The 23,744-nt window shown below is 36.6% G+C and overlaps 1 protein-coding gene across 3 annotated transcripts in view; it reads right to left on the bottom strand.

Annotated features, from left to right (window-relative positions):
- Window positions 1-23,744, bottom strand: part of LOC115209853 (leukocyte tyrosine kinase receptor-like) — a 370,370-nt gene that overhangs the window by 7,010 nt on the left and 339,616 nt on the right. For all 3 annotated transcript variants that reach the window (XM_036501462.1, XM_036501463.1, XM_029778425.2), the window contains 2 exons: window positions 2,031-2,165; window positions 1,359-1,449 (listed from right to left, as the gene is read on the bottom strand). In XM_036501462.1, coding sequence (XP_036357355.1) covers window positions 1,359-1,449; window positions 2,031-2,165 — 226 coding nt within the window. The remainder of the gene's footprint in view (window positions 1-1,358; window positions 1,450-2,030; window positions 2,166-23,744) is intronic.

Below are 23,744 nucleotides of genomic sequence, written 5' to 3'. Positions count from 1 at the left end.
TGATTATAAGCGAGAAAGAAGCAACAAGAATGGATAGGTTTTTAGTACAATCGTTTCATACAAGGACAGGCTTTATTAAAAGTTGCAAAAATTACAGCATATAAACGTGTCCCGTACTCATCAGCTAAAATACATGTGAGTTCTCTAGACATCCTAGTGGTTGAGGCTATACTCATGAAGTGATGTAGATAATTAAGTAACATAAACAGATTTCCAAAGTTCAATTAAAGTTCTTTAAAGATGATGTACATCATCTTTAAAGAACTTTAATTGAACTTTGGAAATCTGTTTATGTTACTTAATTATCTACATCACTTCATGAGTATAGCCTCAACCACTAGGATGTCTAGAGAACTCACATGTATTTTAGCTGATGAGTACGGGACACGTTTATATGCTGTAATTTTTGCAACTTTTAATAAAGCCTGTCCTTGTATGAAACGATTGTACTAAAAACCTATCCATTCTTGTTGCTTCTTTCTCGCGTATATATATATATATATATATATATATATAACACAATCCCGCACCATGAATCAGATTTTATCAGATTGCCTGATGTGGATTGCGTAACATATTACACAATTTAACTAACTGTATTAACTAGCTACATCAAACTGTAGCAATACGAAGTAACCCATTCGTCTGTTTTTATATTTTTCACGCCACGCTTAAAAGTTCGTTTCAACATCGAATACTTTCGAGTACTATTGGAATTACAGATTACCAAGCAACAGTGATCATCTTCATCGATATCTCCCATGCTATAGTAATACACACACACATACACGAAAACACACACATATACACACATACACACGCACACTCTCTCTGTTGCATACATATATATATACATGTGTGTGTGTGTGTGTGTGTGTGTGTGGTGTGTGTGTGTGTGCGTGCGTGTGTGCGTACATTTTTAACACTAGAATGGCCTGTCGGTAACAGCACATTTCTTTAAACTCTTATTTTCATTCTCCTATCTGAACGAGGGAATCTTTCCCGAAATATTATAGCTTCATTAAAACAACCTGTGTGAGGGAATGCAATATATTCTTTTCTATTCTCAGAGGATTTTTCAAACATCACATCATTTACCATTTGTATCTTTTGAACTCCGAATGTAGATAGATAAAAGTTAAAGAATTTAGTTCACGAAACTAAACTTTCTATCAAATCTTCGACGATAGTATCAAAACAAATATAAAAATTTCTAAAAACTAAATTAATTAAAAAATATATAATAGGTGGCTCTCAGATCGATTTGGTTGGGCTAAAACTTGAAAAATATTTAATACTATACAGACAAAATTATATCACTATAGGAAGTTTATTAATCAATAATTTTTCTTGATTACCTCATAGCAGTATTGGAGTTTATGAACGATGGTTGCGAACGACGGTCGTGCATCTGGATTAGAGTCCCAAGTGCAGGTCATTATGTAAGATCTGTAAGAGAATTCAGTAGATTAAAAGATAAATATGGGTTTTATCATAGACACGCCATGTAAAGAAAAATGCAAGACTAATTATGGTAGAAGTGATTGCTTGACTGTTAACGATGCACGGACAATATATTTATCAAATATATATGCTCGTTTGATATAATTTCTAGAAACTGAAACTGTCGTTACAGTAGTTTGAATTATTAGAAATCATCTTGCTACTTGTTGAAGCGACAAGTCTTAACTGATAATGACTGAAAGAGGTTGAATTTTGTGAACGTGTAAAAATTCCGTGTCTGCATCCACTATATATATATATATATATATATGTGTGTGTGTGTGTGTGTGTGTGTGGTGTGTGTGTGTGTGTGTGTGTGTGTGCGTATGTGCGTGCGTATGTGCGTGCGTATGTGCGTGTATGTATCTATATACACATACATATATATATATGTGTGTGTGTGTGTGTGAGTGTGTACACACATACGTATATGTCTGGTGTGTTATTTGTCCATGTGTACGTACATGTTTAAACGTTAAATGTCTGTCACAACCTAATAACATATATAAGAGGCAATCATTGCTTACATAGACAAAGGACAATTCTCGGGTGCAGGCAATCTTCCCCCATCTAAGACAAATTGCATGACTTCTTGGTTTACTTTTCCAGGATATGGATCGCTGGCCATTGAAAATATCTCCCACAATGTGATACCATAGGCCCTAGAATAAAAAATATGGAAATATTATACGAGTTATACGAGTGAAAAATCACTGACAAAATAGCAATAACATATTCCTTCTACGAAACATGTTTACGCACAAACAAACACGCACGCTCACATACAAATTTAGTTTCTCCAAACAGATGTATATTATACAGGGTCGGCCAAATGTCACCCGACGGTAAATCAAAATTTCATAGATACTCTCTGCAATTCAGTATTGATTCGAATGGCAAAATGTGTCGCCCAAGAACGACTTCCGTTTTAACCATTTTCATAATATTTCATATTTAGATGCTTTTATTAAATTCACTCAGTGTTAAACATAAATAAATCTTGGAATTAAATGTTTTTTATTTACTTTCAGGTAACTTCTGGCCAACCCAATATATATATATATATATATAATATATATATATATATCATCCAAACATGAAAACACAAAGAGAAAACACAACAACGCGAGGACGTGGAACAAGTATAGTGTTATTGGACGCTCAGGAAAGGAAAGAAAGAAGGAGGATTTAACGTTTTGAGCGGAGCTCTTCGTCAGAAACATAGGAAAAAGGAAAGATCCAAGGAAAGGAAGACGGAGGGAAAAAAATCACCAACGATACACACGCGGTCACATAATTTTGGGGGATTAATCGATATTTATACTTATTTTCAATAAATATTTAATAAATATAAGTATTAACTAAAGTAGGATATAATTAACGAAGTATATTATATACCCTGCTGGAAATTTTGGCTATATCCTTTAAGTATTATTTCGTGATGTGAAAACTGATATCATGAGTTTAGTGTCAGATATACTCATTAGGTTATTTTTGTATTATCTGAAATAGAATACCAGCATATCGATTAATCCCCCAAAATTGATTTAATATTGAATTTTATCTGATACTTTGTATATTTATAGATAAATATATAAATATACGATAAATATGATCCCAAAGTACGATATGTAGATGCATATAACGCTGAAGGGTTGCACCTGATTGAGTTGGAAATTTGTTTTCCCAAATTATATATATATATTAATGGGTTAATAAAAGTTAGCGCAATGATATGTGATGGTATTAAGCCGTCACGCTGCTTAATACCATCACATGGATATACGTGAGTCAAACATTCCCTAATAGTATGTTACCTTATGCTTTTCTTCTCGTAAGTCTCTGATTCTCCGAAGAAAATGCGCGCTCATTGTCTAATGATTATATCATAGCAATCATCTTCAAGTTATCATGTTAAAGAAGAAATTTAACCTTTTCACAGATCGCAAAGACCATCACTATAATTGCTCAACAGCAGTTTCCTCAAGCTGATTACAGTCAAATCACCTTCAGTATTCCAGGGCAGGACACTAGACAATCGGAAATATATTTCCAAGTAATACCATGTGCTTGCTCGTCAGAGTAGAGTGAAGCAATGAAGGATAGCCGTATACATCCATTGGATTCGATCTCTATTACTCTCACTGTTTCTTTCTATTTGTTTTTTTTTTAGGAATTAAATAAAACAAAACTGAAATAAAACTCGTATAAAAGTAGTGATGGTCAACGCTGTCAAAGAACCAAAGCTCTGAGAACCTGTAGGCCAGCGGTCCCAAAACGATTTTCACAACCATCGAAGAGCGAAGCGCTTCTCACCACCGGAGATCCGCGATATGGTTGAGATTTGTAAACAGTTTTGAGTAGGAACCGGAAGAAGAAATATGAACACGCAATGTGCATGTGCACTCTGGAGTCGAAACACGGAAGTGAAGAAAAAAATGCGTATGTCACATCTCGCTGTTGTTAATTATGCAGAGAGTACCATGTTTCTAAACCGGTTGCCTGAAATATTCTCCGCGTTAGCGGAGAAAACAATGACAGAAAAAAAAATTCATATTGACAAAAGAAATCCCCGCTTCTATGCAACTACACTGCCACCTACCGTAAATATCAAAGTGATGTCAGAAAATAATCCGAAAATTCAAGGCTATACAACAAAATGACTATATTATTTTTACATATAATAAGGACAAATATTAAAGATTCCCGGGAAAAAAGACTCAACTGTCCTGTGAGCACCAAAAGCAACTTCTTAATAAATGTATATCAGTTAAAAAGTTCTATAAAGTAATATATTTTAATATATTTCTTTATATTTCACGACTTCTTTTATCCTTGTAAACGCATATAGGCTCCTGTTATACTGTCCCGAAAAGATATTGGACACCTAGTACTTACCAATTACTGTTCCCGTAGTTTCTGCCTTTTAAAGTAAACTATCTGTCCTCGTTTTGTTTATTGTTAACACATTTCGGCTGATATACCCTCCAGCCTTCATCAGGTGTCTTCGTGAAATTTCGAACCTGGGTTCTCATCCCTAAGGTATTTTTCGATGTTGTTGTTGTTGTTGTTATTGTTAATATTATTATTTTCATTATTATTATTATTATATTATTATTGTTGTTGTTGTTGTTGTTGTTGTTGTTGTTGTTGTTGTTATTATTATTATAATTATTGTTGTGATTATTATTGTTATTATTATTATTATTATTATTATTATTATTATTATCATTATTATTCAGGTCACTGCCTGGAATCGAACTCGGAGTCTTGGGGTTAGTAGCCCGCGCTCTTAATCACTACGCCATATGCCCGTGGGAATATGGCGTAGTGGTTAAGAGTACGTGTTCGATCGTAGGATCGTGTTTCGATTCCCAGACCGGGCATTGTGAATGTTTATTGAGCGAAAACACCTAAAGCTCTACGAGGATCCGGCAGGGTATGGTGGCGAACCTTGGTGTATGCTTTTACAACAACTTTCTCACAATGTTTCTTCTTGTTTCTGTTGTATCTGTATTTCAAAGGGTCAGCCTTTTAACACTCTGTGTTACGCTGAATCTCTCCGAGAACTACGTTAAGGCCATATGTGTCTGTGAAGTGCTCAACCACTTGCACGTTAATTTAACGAGCAGGCTATTGCGTTGATCGGATCAACTGGAACCCTCGTCGTCGTAAGCAACAGAGTGCCACAGTATATTCTATGTTATTTTTCGCTTTTTCTCTAATTGACGTTTGTGGAGTAATGTACCAAATTATCATTGAGTGTGTATTGTACACTCAATCAAAGAAGAAAGTAAAGGATTTCCGTGTAACAATTAAGGGCATAATTCGTTCCTAATTGATTTTCTAATAATTTCACTAATTTCATATAAACGGTAGGATTTCATATTCATAAGCAGATTTAGCTTGTATTTTGTGTCTGATTAGTCAACACTGTATTATGTAGAATAATTATACATACAAGCACATGTTCTAGAATGTATAACGTACATACAAACGAACAGCTACCAACTGGATACGACTGAATGTAAAATAAAAGTACAATGGATTCAGTCACGCATAAAAATACACACAAATACTCACACACGCACGCACACTCAAACACACACATGTGTTTATGTGCATATGTATGTACGTGTAGATAGATAGATAGATAGATAGATAGATAGATAGATAGATAGATAGATAGATAGATAGATAGATAGATAGATAGATAGATAGATAGATAGATAGATAGATAGATAGATAGATAGATAGATAGATAGATAGATAGATAGATAGATAGATAGATAGATAGATAGATAGATAAACTGATATTAGATTGACTTCGCGAGCGAATATTAAGAGGCTTGTCCATGTTGATTGTTGGCACGCTGATGGCTGAAAGAAGGCCACTGTAGCACAGGTAGGCACTATCGCTGACTGTTTGGTCAGGGTTTGAAGATGTCCTGTTGCTATTTTTCCTCCTGCACCAGTTGTCCTTGAGAGTGGCTCGGTAGGGATTTTCGAAGGAGGCAGTATGGTTGATAGTGAGATACCATGCGTCACTGTACTTGGCTAGAGTGGACCACTATCGATGGTTGATGAGACAGGTACCAAGGAAGTTTTTAAAACAATCCTTGTATTGTTTCTTTGGCGCGCCCCTCTCTCGCAATAGCCGGTAGAAAGTTCGTCATACAATATCACATTGGGCAGGCAATAATCCTTTATCCCGAAGATGCACCCTGCCTAGCTTAGAAGTAGATTTCTCTATTGAAGTAAAGTGCAAGTTAAAAGTGATTTTGCCAGTCTTTATAGTTTGAACAGTTAGTTTAACTTGCACTTTACTTCAATAGAGAAATCTACTTCTAAGCCTTTGAACATTTTTTCAACCAACGTATCCCTCTTTATTTGTTCTCTACTTATTATTTCTTTAACCCTTCTCTTTCTAGTATCTGCCTTTGACATCGAATCTACTAACGGTTTTTTTAAATACTTAATAACGTTCTGTTTATCATTTAGGCAGTCATCGTAATCGTTATAATGTTTTGTTGAGAGAGGCTCTCTTTCTTTCCTGATGAGAAGATTGCATTTTACACAGTTTATTCCTTTGGAATAAAACCATGTTGTCTTCGAATCATATGTCGAAAGTAAAAAAATTTTAATAATATCTGCGTTCATCTCCATTTATTTACTTATACTACACAAATTACTACACATTAACCCGGAGTTTCTACCTTTGAATAGGTCGTTTTATCCGTGTTACTTGCGTGAATTTTGCTATCCTGGTAACTGTTTATTGAATTTTCCATGTTAACGCTAAACAAAAAATAATTCATTCATCCATTTATATATATATATATATATATATATATATATATATATATAATATATATATATATATATATATATGTATATATATATATATATATATATATATATATATATATATATATATATATATATATATATATATATATATATATATATATATATATAATATATATATATAATTGAATAATAAGAGTAGAAATTTATATTAATCAATTAAAACCAGTGGCTTAGCATATTTAAAAAAAAAAACGGAAATTAAAAATTGTGTCACATACAAAATTTAGAGGAATGACCACTAAGTGGACACCCTTTCTGCTAAACATAGACATCAAATCGCCATTAATGGCGATTTGACGTCTATGTTTAGCAGAAATGTTTAGTGGTCATTCCTCTAAATTTTGTATATATATATATATATATATATATATATATGCGTATACACACATACATATGTATGTGTCTGTGTGGCGTATATATATATCTAGAATGCTCACTTAACAACTATCACATTAAATGAATGAGCAAATAATTTAACTGATGAAATAATTAAATCCTCATCGTTGAAGCCGACGGAGAATCATTTATATATTAGTGTATATTTGTATTTTTATGCATGTATATATGTATATGTTACTATACGGCTATGGTTGTGTATTTGTATGTGCATGTCTATGTACACGCACACACACACACACACACACATATATATATATATATATGTACATCTCCCTCTACCTCTGCTTCAGTCCCGGTATATATATATATATATATTAATTATAATAAAGGGTTAATTGAAACAAGTTGTTCAAAACCACATACCGAAAATATTAGAAATGGCAGCCAAATAGGTCACCATTTCTCCTACTAGTAAAAAAGTCTCCACAAACAAACAGAATTTGCAATCCGTATATGGCAAAGAGAAAGAAAACAACGAAATCACAGCCTATTTGGATTAATTATATATACGAGGGCCGTTCAATAAGTAATGCCCCTGACCCACTTCCCATAGCAGTAGAGCAACGAAACTTAGCACAGTTATTAGTCTTTTTCTACATAGGAATCACCCAGAGTTACGTATTTCTCCCATCGTTTGATGCAGCTCTGGAGACCGTTTTTGTAGAAGACCCCAGCTTGGCCCTCCAACCACGACGTGACTTCAGAAATCAAGGCTGCATCATCTGGGAAACGTTTTCCTTTCAAAAACAACTTCATGGATGGGTAGAGGTGAAAATCAGAGGGTGCAAGGTCAGGAGAGTAGGGGGGATGGGGGAGGAGTTCATAGCCGCACGCCTGTGCTTCTGATCTGGCGACACGCTAGTTGTGGACCGGAGCGTTGTCCTGCAGGAGGAGAATGCCTTCGCTGATCTTGCCCCGCCTCTTGATTTTGATAGCTCCTCTTAATTTCCTCAAAAGTGAAGCATAATAGGCTCCTGTAATTGTGGTACCCTTTGCCAGGAAATCTGTCATCACTACTCCGTTCTGGTCCAGAAGACTGTGAGCATGACCTTGCCAGCGGAGGGCTGCACCCTTGCCTTCTTTGAAGGAGGTGAGTCACGGTGCTTCCACTGCATTGACTGGGCTTTGGTCCCTGGATCATAGTGATGGACCCAGCTTTCATCCTGTGTAATCAGTCTTTTGAAAAATTTTGACTCATCTTCTTGGCACATCTCCAAATTCATCCTCGAGCACTCGACGCGTTCTTGCTTCTGGAAAGGTGTGAGCAACTTGGGAATCCATCTGGCAGACACCTTTTGCATATGCAAATGGTCATGAATGATAGTTTCCACAGACCCAGTACTAATCTTGACCTCATGGGCTATTTGGCGAATTGTTATGCGTCGATCTTCCAAAATGATAGCCTCAACTTGACGGACATATGCCTCATCAATGGCAGAAAGGAGGCGACCAGATCTGGGAGCTGTTTCCACAGAGTTCCGACCATGTTTGAATTCACGATGCCAGCGTTTTACAAGGTCATATGATGGAGCATCATCACCATAAGTTACTTTCATTTCAGCAAAAGTCTCCCGTGGTGTGCGTCCTTTCAAATACAAAAACCGGATCACTGCTCAACACTCAACAGGCTCCATTTCACACTTGACTCAGTTCAAACACCTGTAAATCAGAAACAACATTTATTTCAGAGCTGTAATTTGCCACTTACTTTATAGAGATATAAATAATTGCACATGCAAAATTTCAGCTAGATCAAACAACTGCAAGTGGGTCAGGGGGATTACTTATTGAACGTCCCTCGTATTTGGATTAATTATATATATATATATATATGCGTGCTTGCATGCATACGTACATACATACATACATACATACATGCATACATACATACATACATACATACATACATACATACATGCATACATACATACATACATACATACATACACACATACATACGTAGTTTTAACATACACAACTACTTATTTCAGTATATTATATATGCATGGTCTAGTGGATAGGGTGGAGTGCTAACTCAAGATCTTGCAATAGGAGTTTCGATTCCCCGACTGGCGGCGGCGTTGTGTTCTTCAACAAAACACTTTACTTTATGTTGATCAAGTCCAGTCAACTTCAAATGAATAACCCTGCTATACTGAAATGGGCTGGGATATGTAACACACTGCCTAAATGCCAATCTTAAGAAATTAAGCTTCTCAAAAGCAGAGAGGAGAAAACTAATTCGAAGACTACAGATCCAATCCATCGCTGGAACTAAAAAATCTGTAAAAGCTTCCGAGCTTTTATATGAGCTTGTCTAGGCATGCAACTATATACATGAGAATACATACATAAGGCAAAACATACAAATCTGCACATATGCATACATACATGCATACATACGTACATACGTTCATACATACATACATACTTTCATACATATATGCATTATGGCTGCTCCCTCGTTATCGAGTATGGCCATTGCATGAAGCTTAACTGTTACTGGTGCTGTGATCGAATGTGACTTTTTAGCCCAATAAAAAGATCTACAATGTCTTGTACAAAATTGGCAACTAAAACCTTTACTGGTAATAGCCGGCTGTAGTTGTAACTGGGCTTCATGTACCTTTGCATGTCGTTTAAGTCCTCCTACCGAATTACACTCTCTTACACATGCCCGACGGATATGATTAGTATGGTGTGTTACACCACCACCAGTGACCAGGTTGTCACTCATCTGTCTCGCTTTATGACTACGAAGATGACTCTTGAGTCCAGCTTTACTGAGACAGGGTCTTGCACAGACATTGCATGTCAGCATCAAAGGAAGACCCTTCCCTTTTGGAAGTGTAACAGCGACGCCCTTCCTAACATCCCTCCGTACTTTCTCATGTGCAACTCGAGATTTCTGAAAAGTGGTTGTCCCCTCATGCACAATCCTTCTGCACCTGCTACGATCAATAGCTATGCCTTCCCATGTGTCAGGAGAGATGCAAGCATCTCTTAAGGAAGCCTTCAGCAAGTCCTTATACCTCTTTTTTGGTTTATGTGGAGGTCGTTCTCCTTTAGCAAACTCTCCATAAAAGAGTTGTTTTGGCATCCTTGAATCATTCATCCTGACCAGATGACCACTCCATCTGAGCCTTTGCTTTAACACAAGAGCTTCTATACTTTCACACCGAGAGCCTTCCAATATTTTAAGATCACTGATGCGGTACTTCCACTTAATGCCATAGATCCGTCTGAGGCACATCTGATGGAAACATTCCAGTTGTTATACATACGTACATACAAAAATAGCCAGTTAATATTGGAACTTCAATGAAGGAGCCTTGAATCTAGGTTAGAAATCGGCTCTTTCTCTATTGGCAAGAAATCTTGAAATAAAACTGAACAATGACATGCATGCATACATATATACATACATACATACATACAAACATACATACATACTTACATACATATAATTGCAGTTCTATGTGTAAATAAACACTCAACTATAGTAACTATAACGGTGCTGTAGTGCAGAGGTTGAAACAGCGTAAATGATCTTCTACCAATATCCGAAGACAACCCTTTCAAATTGGAACATGGCGCCATGTATTTACCATTCTGAATTTACTTCTGTCAAAGGATGTAAATAAACTGCTAGTGATTAATAGTAGGGAAACTTTTGTGAAACAAAATCAACTTCTGCTTCCAAGCAGATCAGAAGTGGTTTCGATAATAAACATTTGGCTATTATATTAGATTTAAGAACTATTTAGTTACACATGGAAATATTGACCACGTCTCGTATTCATGCACCTACACAACTACACACGCATATAATAAACACACACGCATATAACAAATACACAAAAACAGATACATATATATACATATACCTATACAAATGCATATGGGCGCAACACCATAATTATATGTTTATGGGTGAGATTGTGCGTTTGGAAATTCCATCTATATGTAACTGACTCTTTTCAATTCTACCTAAAATCTCAGGACATGATGATTCCTAAATAAATATTTTCAGTTTGTTTGCGAATGTGTCTCAATATTTATGTGTGTTTGTGCGCGTGTGCATGCGTGTGCGTGTGAACATCGTTCAACTTAAAATAAATTCCTCGATTACTCCCAACAATTTAAATAATAATCTATAAATATATACTTAGAAATAATTTTACATCGTCTGCAAACTATCGGATACATTGTTTCAGACATCTAAATATCAAACAGACAGAGAGCTGTATCATACTGTACGATATCAAATTTTTTTGTAAATTAATTATATTTAGGTTTCTGACGTACGCAAACTCACGCATACATATATATATAAATGCTTTCGCATATATATGAGTATACATATGCCATATCAATTAATACCATAGTATATTATTACTTTCATACAAATATATCACTTAGAGCTAGATATAACATTTCGGAGGTTTTTAAAATAACACAAGTGTTATCTTCTAATTAGCATTTACAACTTCTATATTAAAATGCTTAGAGGATATCTACGTTTTGCCTCTCTCTATAAATATAACAATGCAAAAAATCCACACACAACTGGCGTAATAGTTAATTATAATACACACAAATACGTGTATTCATATATATTCATGTATAGATTTTTAAACATAAATACAGATACATTAAAACCATATGAAAATTTCTTAAAGAATCCGATGCTCTCAGTAGAAAGAAATATGTAGTTTTAACACACACACACATACACGCAAACACATATGTGTGTGTGTGTGTGTGTGTGAAGGTGAGGAGTCTAGTGGATAGGGTATGGTACTGAGGATCTTGCGATCAGACTTTCGATTCCCCAACCGGTTGCGGCGTTGTGTTCTTGAACAAAACACTTTATTTCATGTTAATCAAGTCCAGTCAACTTCAAATGAATACTGAATTGTGCTGGCGTCCCATTCAGATGCAATGTTGGCTTACATGCCCAACCAGCAGGATGTTATCAAGGCTTGGAAGCACACTTTGATACGGGTATTGTTCACAACAGAACATGTGCAACATGTCTATGAAAAGCTGTAACTTTCGGTTGGAGGATTGAAAAGGCATGTCAAAGCGCAGTGGTGCATTATGCAATAGAATATGCAAATCGTTGGCTGGGCTCAAGAGATACAAGGGCCTCACATTGCATCATCAATTACTCATTTCAACGATTCTTTCTAACAATGGCTTTGCTCGTATACGAGAAAGCAGTTACATACATACATACATACATACATGCATACATACATGCATACATACATACACACATACATACACACGCGCGCGCGCACGTAAGTGGAGTAATAATCTAAGTGGTGCATAGACCATTCGGAGTCTATTTCTAGCAGTACTAGTGTTGTAACATTCAGCACACTTATTATAATTTATATATATATATATATAATATAAATTATAATAAGGGTGCTGAATGTTACAACACCAGTACTGCTAGAAGTAGACCCCAAATGGTCTAGGAACCACTTAGATTATTACTCCACTACACAAGGTCGCAAGCGAGGAAAACAGACAGCGAGGATTTATAAAATAATTTGGATAGTCCCAAATCTATAGATTTCACGGTTTGAGCTATTAAAAAACCTTTCCTATCGTCAGTAGGATCGGAAACAGTTTTTAATAACTCAAACCGTGAAATATATAGATTTGGGACTATCCAAATTATTTTATAAATCCTCGCCGTCTGTTTTCCTCGCTTGCGACCTTGTGTAATGGAGTAATAATCTAAGTGGTTCCTAGACCATTTGGGGTCTACTTCTAGCAGTACTGGTGTTGTAACATTCAGCACCCTTATTATAATTTATATTATAAATATAATATATAATTATAATAAGGGTGCTGAATGTTTCAACACTAGTACTGCTAGAAATATAAATTATAATAAGGGTGCTGAATGTTACAACACTAGTACTGCTAGAAATAGACCCGCAGGCGAACGTATCACTTTTTAAAGCAAATCCAGCCGGTTTTCTCGAACGTTTCCTTAACCAAGATGAATGTTGGGTTCACCACTTTGAGCCAGAGATCACACGGCAGTCCATGCAGTGGAAAATTCCGTCTTTTCCCCCACCAAAGAAGGTCAATGTGGTGTCATCGGCAGGGAAAGTGATGGCCTTCGTCTTCTGGGATGCAAAAGGCAATGTCCTCATTGACTACTTTCGGAAAGGCCATACTATCAATGGAGAATACTATGCCAACTTGTTGTGGCAGTTGCGAAAAGTAATCAAGTGAAAACGGCCTGGAAAACTGACGAAGAGGGTTCTGTTTCACTAGGAAAATGCTCCTGCACACAAGTCTGTGGTTTCAATGGCTGCTGTGCGCCACTGTGGTTTTGAACTTGTGGATCACCCTCCATATTTTCCTGATTTGTCATCATCTGATTATTTTCTGCTCCTCAACATGAAAAAACACTTGGCTGGAAAGCAGTATCGGACTGATGATAGGATTATATCTACTGCTGAAGACTTTTTCGAATGTCAGGAGGAGATCTTCAATACTACGGGAATCCAATTGCTGCAACACCGATGGAAGAAGTGTATGGACCGCAGGGGAGACTATGTCGAAAAATAAAACCCATTTGCTCAAGTTCGACCATTGCATTGTGGTCAGACTATGAACTTTTGAGCCCACCCTCGTGCATGCATACATAAGCCTATATATAGAGAGAGAGATGGTTGCATTCATTCATACATATTGAGTCATCCCATAAATAATGCGGCTTTTTTATTCGTCGTTTATTTTTCAAAATTAAGATAAAAATATACTCTCCTTCATTTTCTACAATGTTCTTTCATCTATCTGGTAGACTTGCCAGGCCCCTCTTCCAAAATTCACTCGTCTGTGACTAAAAATGCTCTTCCATTACTGTTCTGATCTCGTCAACAGAATTCATATTTTTTTCCGTTCACATGATTTTGAAGACTGCGGAATAAATGATAGTCAGAAGGCGTAATGTCCGGCAAATATGGTAGGTGGGGCATCGTTTCCCACTCAAACTGCTCTTGCCTTTGAAATGTCATCCTCGCTGTATGTGACCGAGCATTATCCTGATGGAAGAACACCTTTCGTCTTGAAACCCAAAATGGTTGTTTTACTTCTAGCGCTGATTCACGCCACTCAAGTTGCTCGCAGTAGACCTCCGTTGTTATAGTTTGGTTTGGGTTTAAAAGTTCAAAGTGGACTAAACCTTTCATATCCTACCAAACAGATAATAACATCTTACGTGGGTGAAGATTTCTTTAGCCTTAGGCTTGACATTTTTATAGAGAACCCATTTCTCGTCACCAGTCACTATTCTGCCCCACAAATTCGTGAGATGTGACAATAAAGAAGAGCACACATTCACTCTGAACGCGATTAGACTCGGAAAGTTTTGAGGAACCCATTGACCCAATTTGCTGGCTTTTTCGATGGAGCGCAGGTGTCGATGATTGGTTGAATGACCAAATCCAAGCTTCTCTGCTACTTTCTCAATGGTTACGATGGGATTTTGTTCCACCAGGGTTTGCTGGACGCCCTCGTCGAGCTCTGCAGATCTTCCAGGACGAGGCTCGTCGTCTAGACTGCAGTTTTCAGCTCGAAATTTCTGGAGCCACCTTTGACACTGGCTTACATTTATTGTCCGATCCCGATGTACTGCATTAATATTCCTCGCACTTTTCGTTGCGTTGTTGCCCTTACTGAACTCATAAATCAAAATATGCTGAATATGCTCCTTTTTCACCTCAATTATAGCTTTGAAAAAACAAGTGTTAAAATCGAACTGCAATCTTCAAAACATGCGCTAAGAATAAGTACAAGGTAAAATTACTACCTGCTTTTATAGGTAGTTGATGCAAGTAGTTTATACCGTCTTCCTCTGACTTTCAGTTCAAGCAATTGAAAAAAACTTCATTATTTATGAGATGATCCAATACATACATAAATACATACATACATAAACGTATATATAGAGAGAGATACATCCATTCATACGAACGGATGCACATACATACATATATATATACATACATACATACATACATACATACATACATACATACATACATACATATATTCATACTTGCATACATTCAATTGTACCCGGTTGATGTTGAAATTCCAACGAGGGAGCCTTTGATATTGGTTAGAATCGGTTCTTTCTCTATTGGTAAGAAACCTTCAAATAAAACTGAATGACATACATACTTATATTTTCTCCGACGATGAAATACAGCAGCGCTTAACATATTTACGTTCGAATCAAAGCCAAAATGGATTAAAAAGGAATATGTATATCATTATTTTAATTTTAGCTGTTCTCCGTATACATTATCGATTGGCTATCGCGAGTTTCTCTGGTATTCTTGCCGATCACTGCAACATATAATTTCATCCTACGATTGAATAATTGTTTTTGGATAGAAATCTACGCACATGCACGCCTCTCTCTCTCTCTCTCTCTTTATCTTTTCCTCCCTGTTTCTCACTCTCACATTCTGTGTGTGTATGTATATATATAGATAGAGAGATAAATAGATGTGTGTGTGTGTGTGTGTGTGTGTGTTTGTGTGGAGGCAGCCGACACGCGGTCAAAGGATCGCGGTTTCGATTCCCAGGCCGGACGTTGTGAGTGTTTATTGAGCGAAAACACCTAAAGCTCCACGAGGCTCCGACAGGGGGTGGTGCCGATCCCTGCTGTACTCTTTCGCCACAACTTTCTCTCACTCTTTCTTCTGTTGGCCTGCTCGCTGTATACGGAGAACAGTTTGGCGTCATTTGGAGGCTAAACAATGCAAAGCAGATTGTGACCAGCTATGTGTAGCAACATCTGATAGCCTGGTCGGTCACGGTGATCGCGGTGATATATATATATGTATGCACACACACACACACACACACACACACACACACACCACACACACACACACACACCACACACACACACACACACACACACACACACACACACACACACACACACGCACACATATATATATGTGTGTGGAAGTATTTACGAGGGAGTATCCAAAAGAAACTGGAATTTTGAAATATTTTATTCACTTAGCTTTATATGTTTACATGTTTACACTTTCATTGCCTTCAAAGTGTTCTCCATTTGAAGCAATGCATCAGTACATGCGCGTTTTCTACTATTCGAAGCAGTCCTGAAACTCTTGTAAAGTGATGCCTTTTAATGCCTCCATAACATTTTTCTTAACCTCTTCCCCATCTTCAAATTCCGTAGCACCAGCTTTCTTCACCAGTGATGACCTTCAGAAGGTCAATGGCCGCCCTGAACGAGGTTGGTCCTCAAGCGACAAGTAACCATTCCTAAAGCATGAAAACCACTCGTAAACTTGTGTCTTGCTCATGACAGCCTCCATGTAAGTTATTTGAAGCATGACAACTGTTTTGGTGGCCATTTTACTCAGCAGAAAACAGACTTTGACAGAAGTACGCTGTTCCTTCGTTTCAGCCATCGCAAAATTCGACGAACATGGGTGAGGCACTTCAAAACAAAGACGCACTACGTAGCAGTACGACTCCACAAGAATACGCCGGTCGGCATACTGATGCCTGAGGATCGCATCAAGTGGCTTCTAGTGGTGAAGCCTGAACTTCAATGGGCTTGACTCACAGAGAATGTTTCCGGTTGCTTTTGAGTACCCCCTCATATATATATATATATATATATATATATATATATATATATATATATATTATATATATGAGGGGGTACTCAAAAGCAACCGAAAACATTTTGTGCGTGCGTGTGTATATATATGTGTGCGTCTGTAATATATGCATATATATATATATATATATATATATATATATATATATATTACACACACACATATATATATACAATCGCACGCACAAAAACACACATACACGACACAGACGCATTTATACATTTATTTATCTGCATAGATTAAGGGATGTGTTTTTATTAAAAGAAACGCACACGACGCAAATAGCTCTAATGTCCCATTAAGTTAATTTAAATCCATCTTGATTAAAACCCCATTTTATAGTCATCCGTTATTAGGAATGTTATTTGTTCGGTTTTCCTACAATAATGTGGGGTCTCGTGGAAATCATTTATAGAAACTATTCAAACAATTATTTCGAGTGAGCCACATAGGCACGTTTTAAAGACACGCAACTCTACACATTGATTCAGGCGCGTACATGCATAGACAAAAACAAAAAAAATGCATACGTCCACTCAAATATATACACACATGTATATAACAGACATAGATAGGTCAATGCTCTCTCCGTCGTTGAACTTGCTAGAAATAGTATTCCAGTCAAACTTTTCTATCTTAACTGAGGATATATTGAATAATGTAATGTTAGATTCATTACAGATGAAGAAAGCGGAGATGCCCAGTGCTCGCACACTTTGATTAAAGGCGACCTCGATCAGACTGAGTCTGGCTTAGGGTTTATAATATACCAACAGCAAAAACACTGACCTTACAGATATATCTACGCAGTTAGTCGAGATTTAAGAAATAAAATCCAAATCTCCAAATCTCCCTCAAATAACATCATACATCTTAAAATAGAAGGATAATTAGATAAGAGGGAGTGTTCACAGTTGGATCACTTTTAATTATAGGTCTGCTTGAATAGGGCTGGTACAAGAACTACAATTTGTGCAGAAGATCATTAATTCTAAAGACGAGAGAAAGAAGTTTCTCGCAGTAAACGTTCATTTCATATAACTTTGCTTTGTATATCATATAAAGAATGTTCCCCTCCGAGGTATAAGTCTAGGCAATGTTCTTTATGGAAGACTAACAATTCTCATGTAGACATAGTTGTTTGCATGCATACATATGTATTTAGACATTCATACATATAAATATACGTTACCTTCACACTCCAGTATACACGTATATACATACAAACATATACACACATATATATATGTACACATACATCCTCCTATCACACACCTACACCCGTACATTTACAAACATGCATATCCGTATAAATGAAGGGGACGTGTACATGAAAGTCACACTTATGCACCGGACACAGTCTTCCAATCCTCTACATGCATATATGCATACACACATGCGTATAGAAATATATACATACATATACATATACTCACGCACGTACACGCTCACACAATTAAAAACGAAGAAAAAGAAGAGAAAATGAAAAATATATATAAAAATTAAAAGAAGTTAAGACCGATGGGAAGCTTGTGCAGGAACATAGTAAAAATGTGTAAACCTATCCGTGATCTTGGGGGGAATGCAAAACCGAAACAGGTATTTTGTTACATATGGACATGATCCAAAAAGTTCAGTTCTTGAATTTAGTCATGTAGCAGTGTCCAAGGAACTTTTCCAGATGAGCCATCTTTCCATAGTACAAAGGCCGCACATGCCTCTACCGTTGGTATAAGGTTTACGCTTGGCAAAGATTTTTCAGTAAATCCTATAGGTGACACCTTGTTCTTTTAAAAACCATATATAATTGGATAATTTGCTAGTTTTTCGTTTATTCCAGTGTCTTAAGTTTAAGGTGTGATTGTTGAATCTTGCTTTGAAATTTCCCTCCGTGAGATCCACATATCTCTTTGACGAAACTGTGTTATTAGCGTTCGTAGAATTTATGTCTAAATATATACGTATGCATGTATGTTTATATATATATATATATTAGTTTAACGGGAAGTGAAAAAGTATTTTACGTTTCCAGCCTACGCTCTTCGACAGAAAGGAACACAGAAATAAATAAGGAGAGAAAATAAAAAAAGGTTTAGTGGCTAGCGATCTATCATGGGGAACGCTGAGCAGAGGGGTCATACAGGAGAGCTAGGAAGAAGAGGAGATAATAAAGAAGTGGTGATCGTAAAATGAAGATGCGTGCGTGTGTGTACGTGAGAGATTGTATATGCGTGTGGTAGGGGGATGGTGATCATGACCTGTGCGTGTATGCATGATGGTGTGAGGATGATGGTGAGGGTGCTGTGAAGTGGTCAGTGCTAGTGTGGGTGCTGGAATGTAGTCAGTGCTAGTGTCTGCGGGGTTGTGTGATGTGGTGTAGTGTGGTGAGAATAAGACACGTATACCTTACTAGACTATGATCTTGGACATCTGATTTTACTGGTATTCATTTACATTTGTGAAACTTCATGTGAAGTGAAGCTAAATTATCTTGTTCATAAATAAATACATATAGATATGTGTATGATCCTGTTGGGATAAACATGTATGGAGACAGAGAGAAAGATAATGTGTGGTGTGTGTGTGTGTGTGTGTGTGTGTGTGTGTGTGTGTGTGTGTGTGTGTGTGTGTGCATGTGCGTGTGTGTGTGTGCGAGAGAGAGAGAGAGATGGGGAGAGAGAAATTTGATATTCAGAAATAAATGAAGATGTCACTGTGGAGCATGTTCAGCATATTAAATAAAACTTATCAAGAAAAAAGCTTTTGAACCTTCTACTGCATATATTTATAAATTGTTTGATCGCCATCTTAGATCTTGTCTTTTGCAGTTACCACCAGATTTTTTCGTTTCTAATGTGGTTTTCAATAATCTCTTTGAAGCTTCGTTGCTGTTGTCAATCAAATGCTACACTCATTTTCATATTTTTCTTCTTTTTTTAATCATTGTTGTTACCGCAAATGCATGTAACGAGGGACGATGGGAAGAGTAAGAACAGCAAATTACTGTCTGATACGAATGTTTATCATTGAACATTTACACTAACTCTGGAAGAACGATATATATATATATATATATAATATATATATATACATTTTAACGGCGGTGCATCAACTAAAACTCCAGAAAAGAAAGACTACACACACACACACACACACACAACACACACACACACACACACACACACACACACACACACCACACACACACACACATATATATATATATATATATATATATATATATATATATATATATATAATATATATATATATATATATATATATATACATATATATATATAATCAAAATAAGCATCAGGATATCAAGAAGCGATGCAGTACGCCCTTTCAAGCGGCTCCATTTAACTGAACAATGCAATCATTGCATCAATTTAAATTCAGGACTATCATCAGCAGCACGAATAAATAGAATTTTAACTAGTTGGACGTATCAATATAATTTTCCTCAAATACTTTTAACAGACCAAGATGATGGAAGAAATTCATGTTGTCGCTACTATTGTAGCTATGAATAGATTACATTTCCAAGAATGGCATGAAACCCACTGGAGTTATAGCTTGTAAAGCATTGTGGTTCGTTTCTAATTTATTTGTCTTTTTATCAACTACTAAATTTAAGACTAGAGGATTGTGTCTGTTTAGAATGACAGGCAAGCGCAAGTTGACAGCTCATGGCTAGGTATGGTCATAAATATTGTTATATGCATCCCTTTTCTTCAGGGAGGAGAGAATACCTTACGAGTAGTCAATTGGATATAAAGTAACTGTCTATAAAACGAGGCTAGGTAGGGAAAGACTCAAAATCATGATGTTAATTACCACTTAAAGGGGCAAGACGCTAATAAAAGCTAGGATGCTAATACACAGGAAATTTAATCTCGGGATAAATATTGTTATGTTGTATAGAAAATAAAATTTAAGATTATTGAAAAGGATATCATAACCAAAATAGGTAAAATGTGTGTATATATCAATTATCAACATTAAAAAGGAAAGATTACATCGAATCAGCTTAATATTCATTCATGTACTTAATTAATTACTTATTAGGTGGTTTCTATAAAGACTGCTCAGGGCATTTACTTATGGAATACTGGAAAGATAAATATGCTATCTATATATTAATTATAAGCCAAGAATCAGAAAAAATAAAGATGTGTACCGATAAACACACACATGTACACATATTTTATATGTGCACACATGCATACATACACAACTATTTATACGTTTATATGGATATAGTATAACCATCTCGCATAGACATAAGTAACTAAAAAGTATCTATTTACGAACAAGAAAAATAACAATTTATCAGGGATAAGAGGTTAATAGGTTATACACATATATGCATATATACACATATACAAAACTTTATACGTTTATATGGATATAGTATAACCATCTCGCATAGACATATTTATATATATATGAAAGCTAAAGCCGATAGTTTGTCTCGCGATTCGTGTTTCACACCATTACGATCTTCAGATTAAGCGTAGTCATGAAACTCAAGTAGCAAGACAGGCTTCAGTTATAATAAAAATAAACAAAAATAATACCTACTACAACATACGTCGTCTGGTTAATAAGTATCAGGACTGATACCATAGTAATGAAGCTAAAGCACACAAAGTGAAGCCGCTTCACATAGATTGACCTTGAACTGTGCTGTGCATGCGCACTAAGTTTTAATGTTCTAGCTCACTTCCGCTGTTTACAGCAGTACATGGAAGGAATGTGTGTAGAGTGTGGTCATCGCATTGACAATGACAGAGAAATTTGAGCAGAGAATCTGCATCAAATTTTGCCAAAATCTTGGCGATACCTGCTTAGAGGCCTACGCAAATTCTTCAAAGAGTTTTCGTCGTTCTAGACACAATCAAAGAGTCCTTGTGCTACTGAAACCCGAGTATCATTTTGGTCGGCGGAAAGCAGTTTTGGCAGAAACTTGGCAGACAGGCCTCTCATACCCAAATCTTCAGTGATAATGGACTGCGCTGAACCATAACTAATTTGCACATCCTCTAATAACTCACGGATGGTGATTCGATGATTTCCCCTCACAACTGCACGAACGTCTGCGATGTTTTTCCAGTTCTGCTGGTTGCGGGTCTACCGGAACGTTTGTCAATATCGACATTTTTTTCGGCCATCTTGGAAACGTCTAAACCACTCGTACACTTATGGGCAGCGCATACACTCCTCTCTATACACTTTCTGCAACTTTGCGTAGGCTTCTGAGCAGGTAGGTATCGTCATGACAACTTCCTCTGTCATGGGCTATGCGACGATCACATGCTACACACCACCCTTCCTTTGCCACGCGGCTTTACTCTGTGGGCTTTAGCTTCGTTGCTATAGAAATGCCTATTAATCAGATCTCGTATATTGCGCACACCTTTCTACTTGTTACAGAAATATCTTTCTAATTTTTCCGACATTTAGCAACGTACGTATACACGCACAGGCACAGACACACACACACACAGATATATATATATATATATATATATACAGACTCACTCACATATACGTACACACAAGGCGGTGAGCTGGCAGAATCGTTAGCACGCCGGGCGAAATGCTTAGCGGTATTTCGTCTGCCGCTACGTTCTGAGTTCAAATTCTGCCGAGGTCGACTTTGCCTTTTATACCTTCGGGGTCGATTAAATAAGTACCAGTTACGAACTGGGGTCGATGTAATCAACTTAATCCCTTTGTCTGTCCTTGTTTGTCCTCTCTGTGTTTAGCCCCCTGTGGGTAGTAAATAGAGAAGGCGGCGAGCTGGCAGAAACGTTTGCGCGCCGGGCGAAATGCTTAGCGGCATTTCGTCTGCCGTTACGTTCTAAGTTCAAATTTCGCCGTCGTGGACTTTGCCTTTCATCCTTTCGGGGTCGATTAAATAAGTACCAGTTACGAACTGGGGTCGATGTAATTAACTTAATCCTTTTGACTGTCCTTCTTTGTCCTCTCTGTGTTTAGCCCCCTGTGGGAAGTAAAGAAATAGATATTTCATCTGCCGTTACGTTCTGAGTTCAAATTCCGCCGAGGTCGACTTTGCCTTTCATCTTTTCGAGGTCGATTAAATAAGTACCAGTTACGCACTGGGGTCGATGTAATCGACTTAATCCCTTTGTCCATCCTTGTTTGTCCCCTCTATGTGGGCAATAAAGAAATAAATACACGTACACACCCAGCCACACGCACATGTATTATGACAATCAGACTAAATACAGGCATAAATATTAAGGAATCAATAAACTACACAGACAACAACTCAAAAATGAAAGAAATAATATTAGGAAATATTAGAGACATTAGATTTATTCTTAAAAAATGAGTAAGAGGCATCAATATTACAAAAGTTTCTGTAATAAGCTATATTTGAAATAGTCTGTATTGGATGCTAAATTAATTAACAAACTTAAAGAGAAGACACTAATAAGATAACTGCATTTAGAATACACCACTCAAAGTCTGAATTAGGAAGATATCAGACCTTATTTGTAGAGGATAAACATAAAAATATTCACTGTAAAAATACAAAAATATCTATAAAATATTACAGAAAATTCCTAGAAATTGTTTGGAAACAAAAAAACAGAAAGAAGAAAAAAAAAGATTTTGACGTTCAAGAAAGCCAATGAATACGAAATAAAAGGCATGAATGAAAGAAAAAAATGTGAAACAACGTTAGAAGTAGGGAAACGAGAAAACAATGGTGCTACGGAAGGTTAGGAT

This window comes from Octopus sinensis, linkage group LG3 (assembly GCF_006345805.1).
Source record: "Octopus sinensis linkage group LG3, ASM634580v1, whole genome shotgun sequence".
NCBI lineage: Eukaryota > Metazoa > Mollusca > Cephalopoda > Octopoda > Octopodidae > Octopus > Octopus sinensis.
This window is presented reverse-complemented; position numbering and strand designations above follow the sequence as displayed.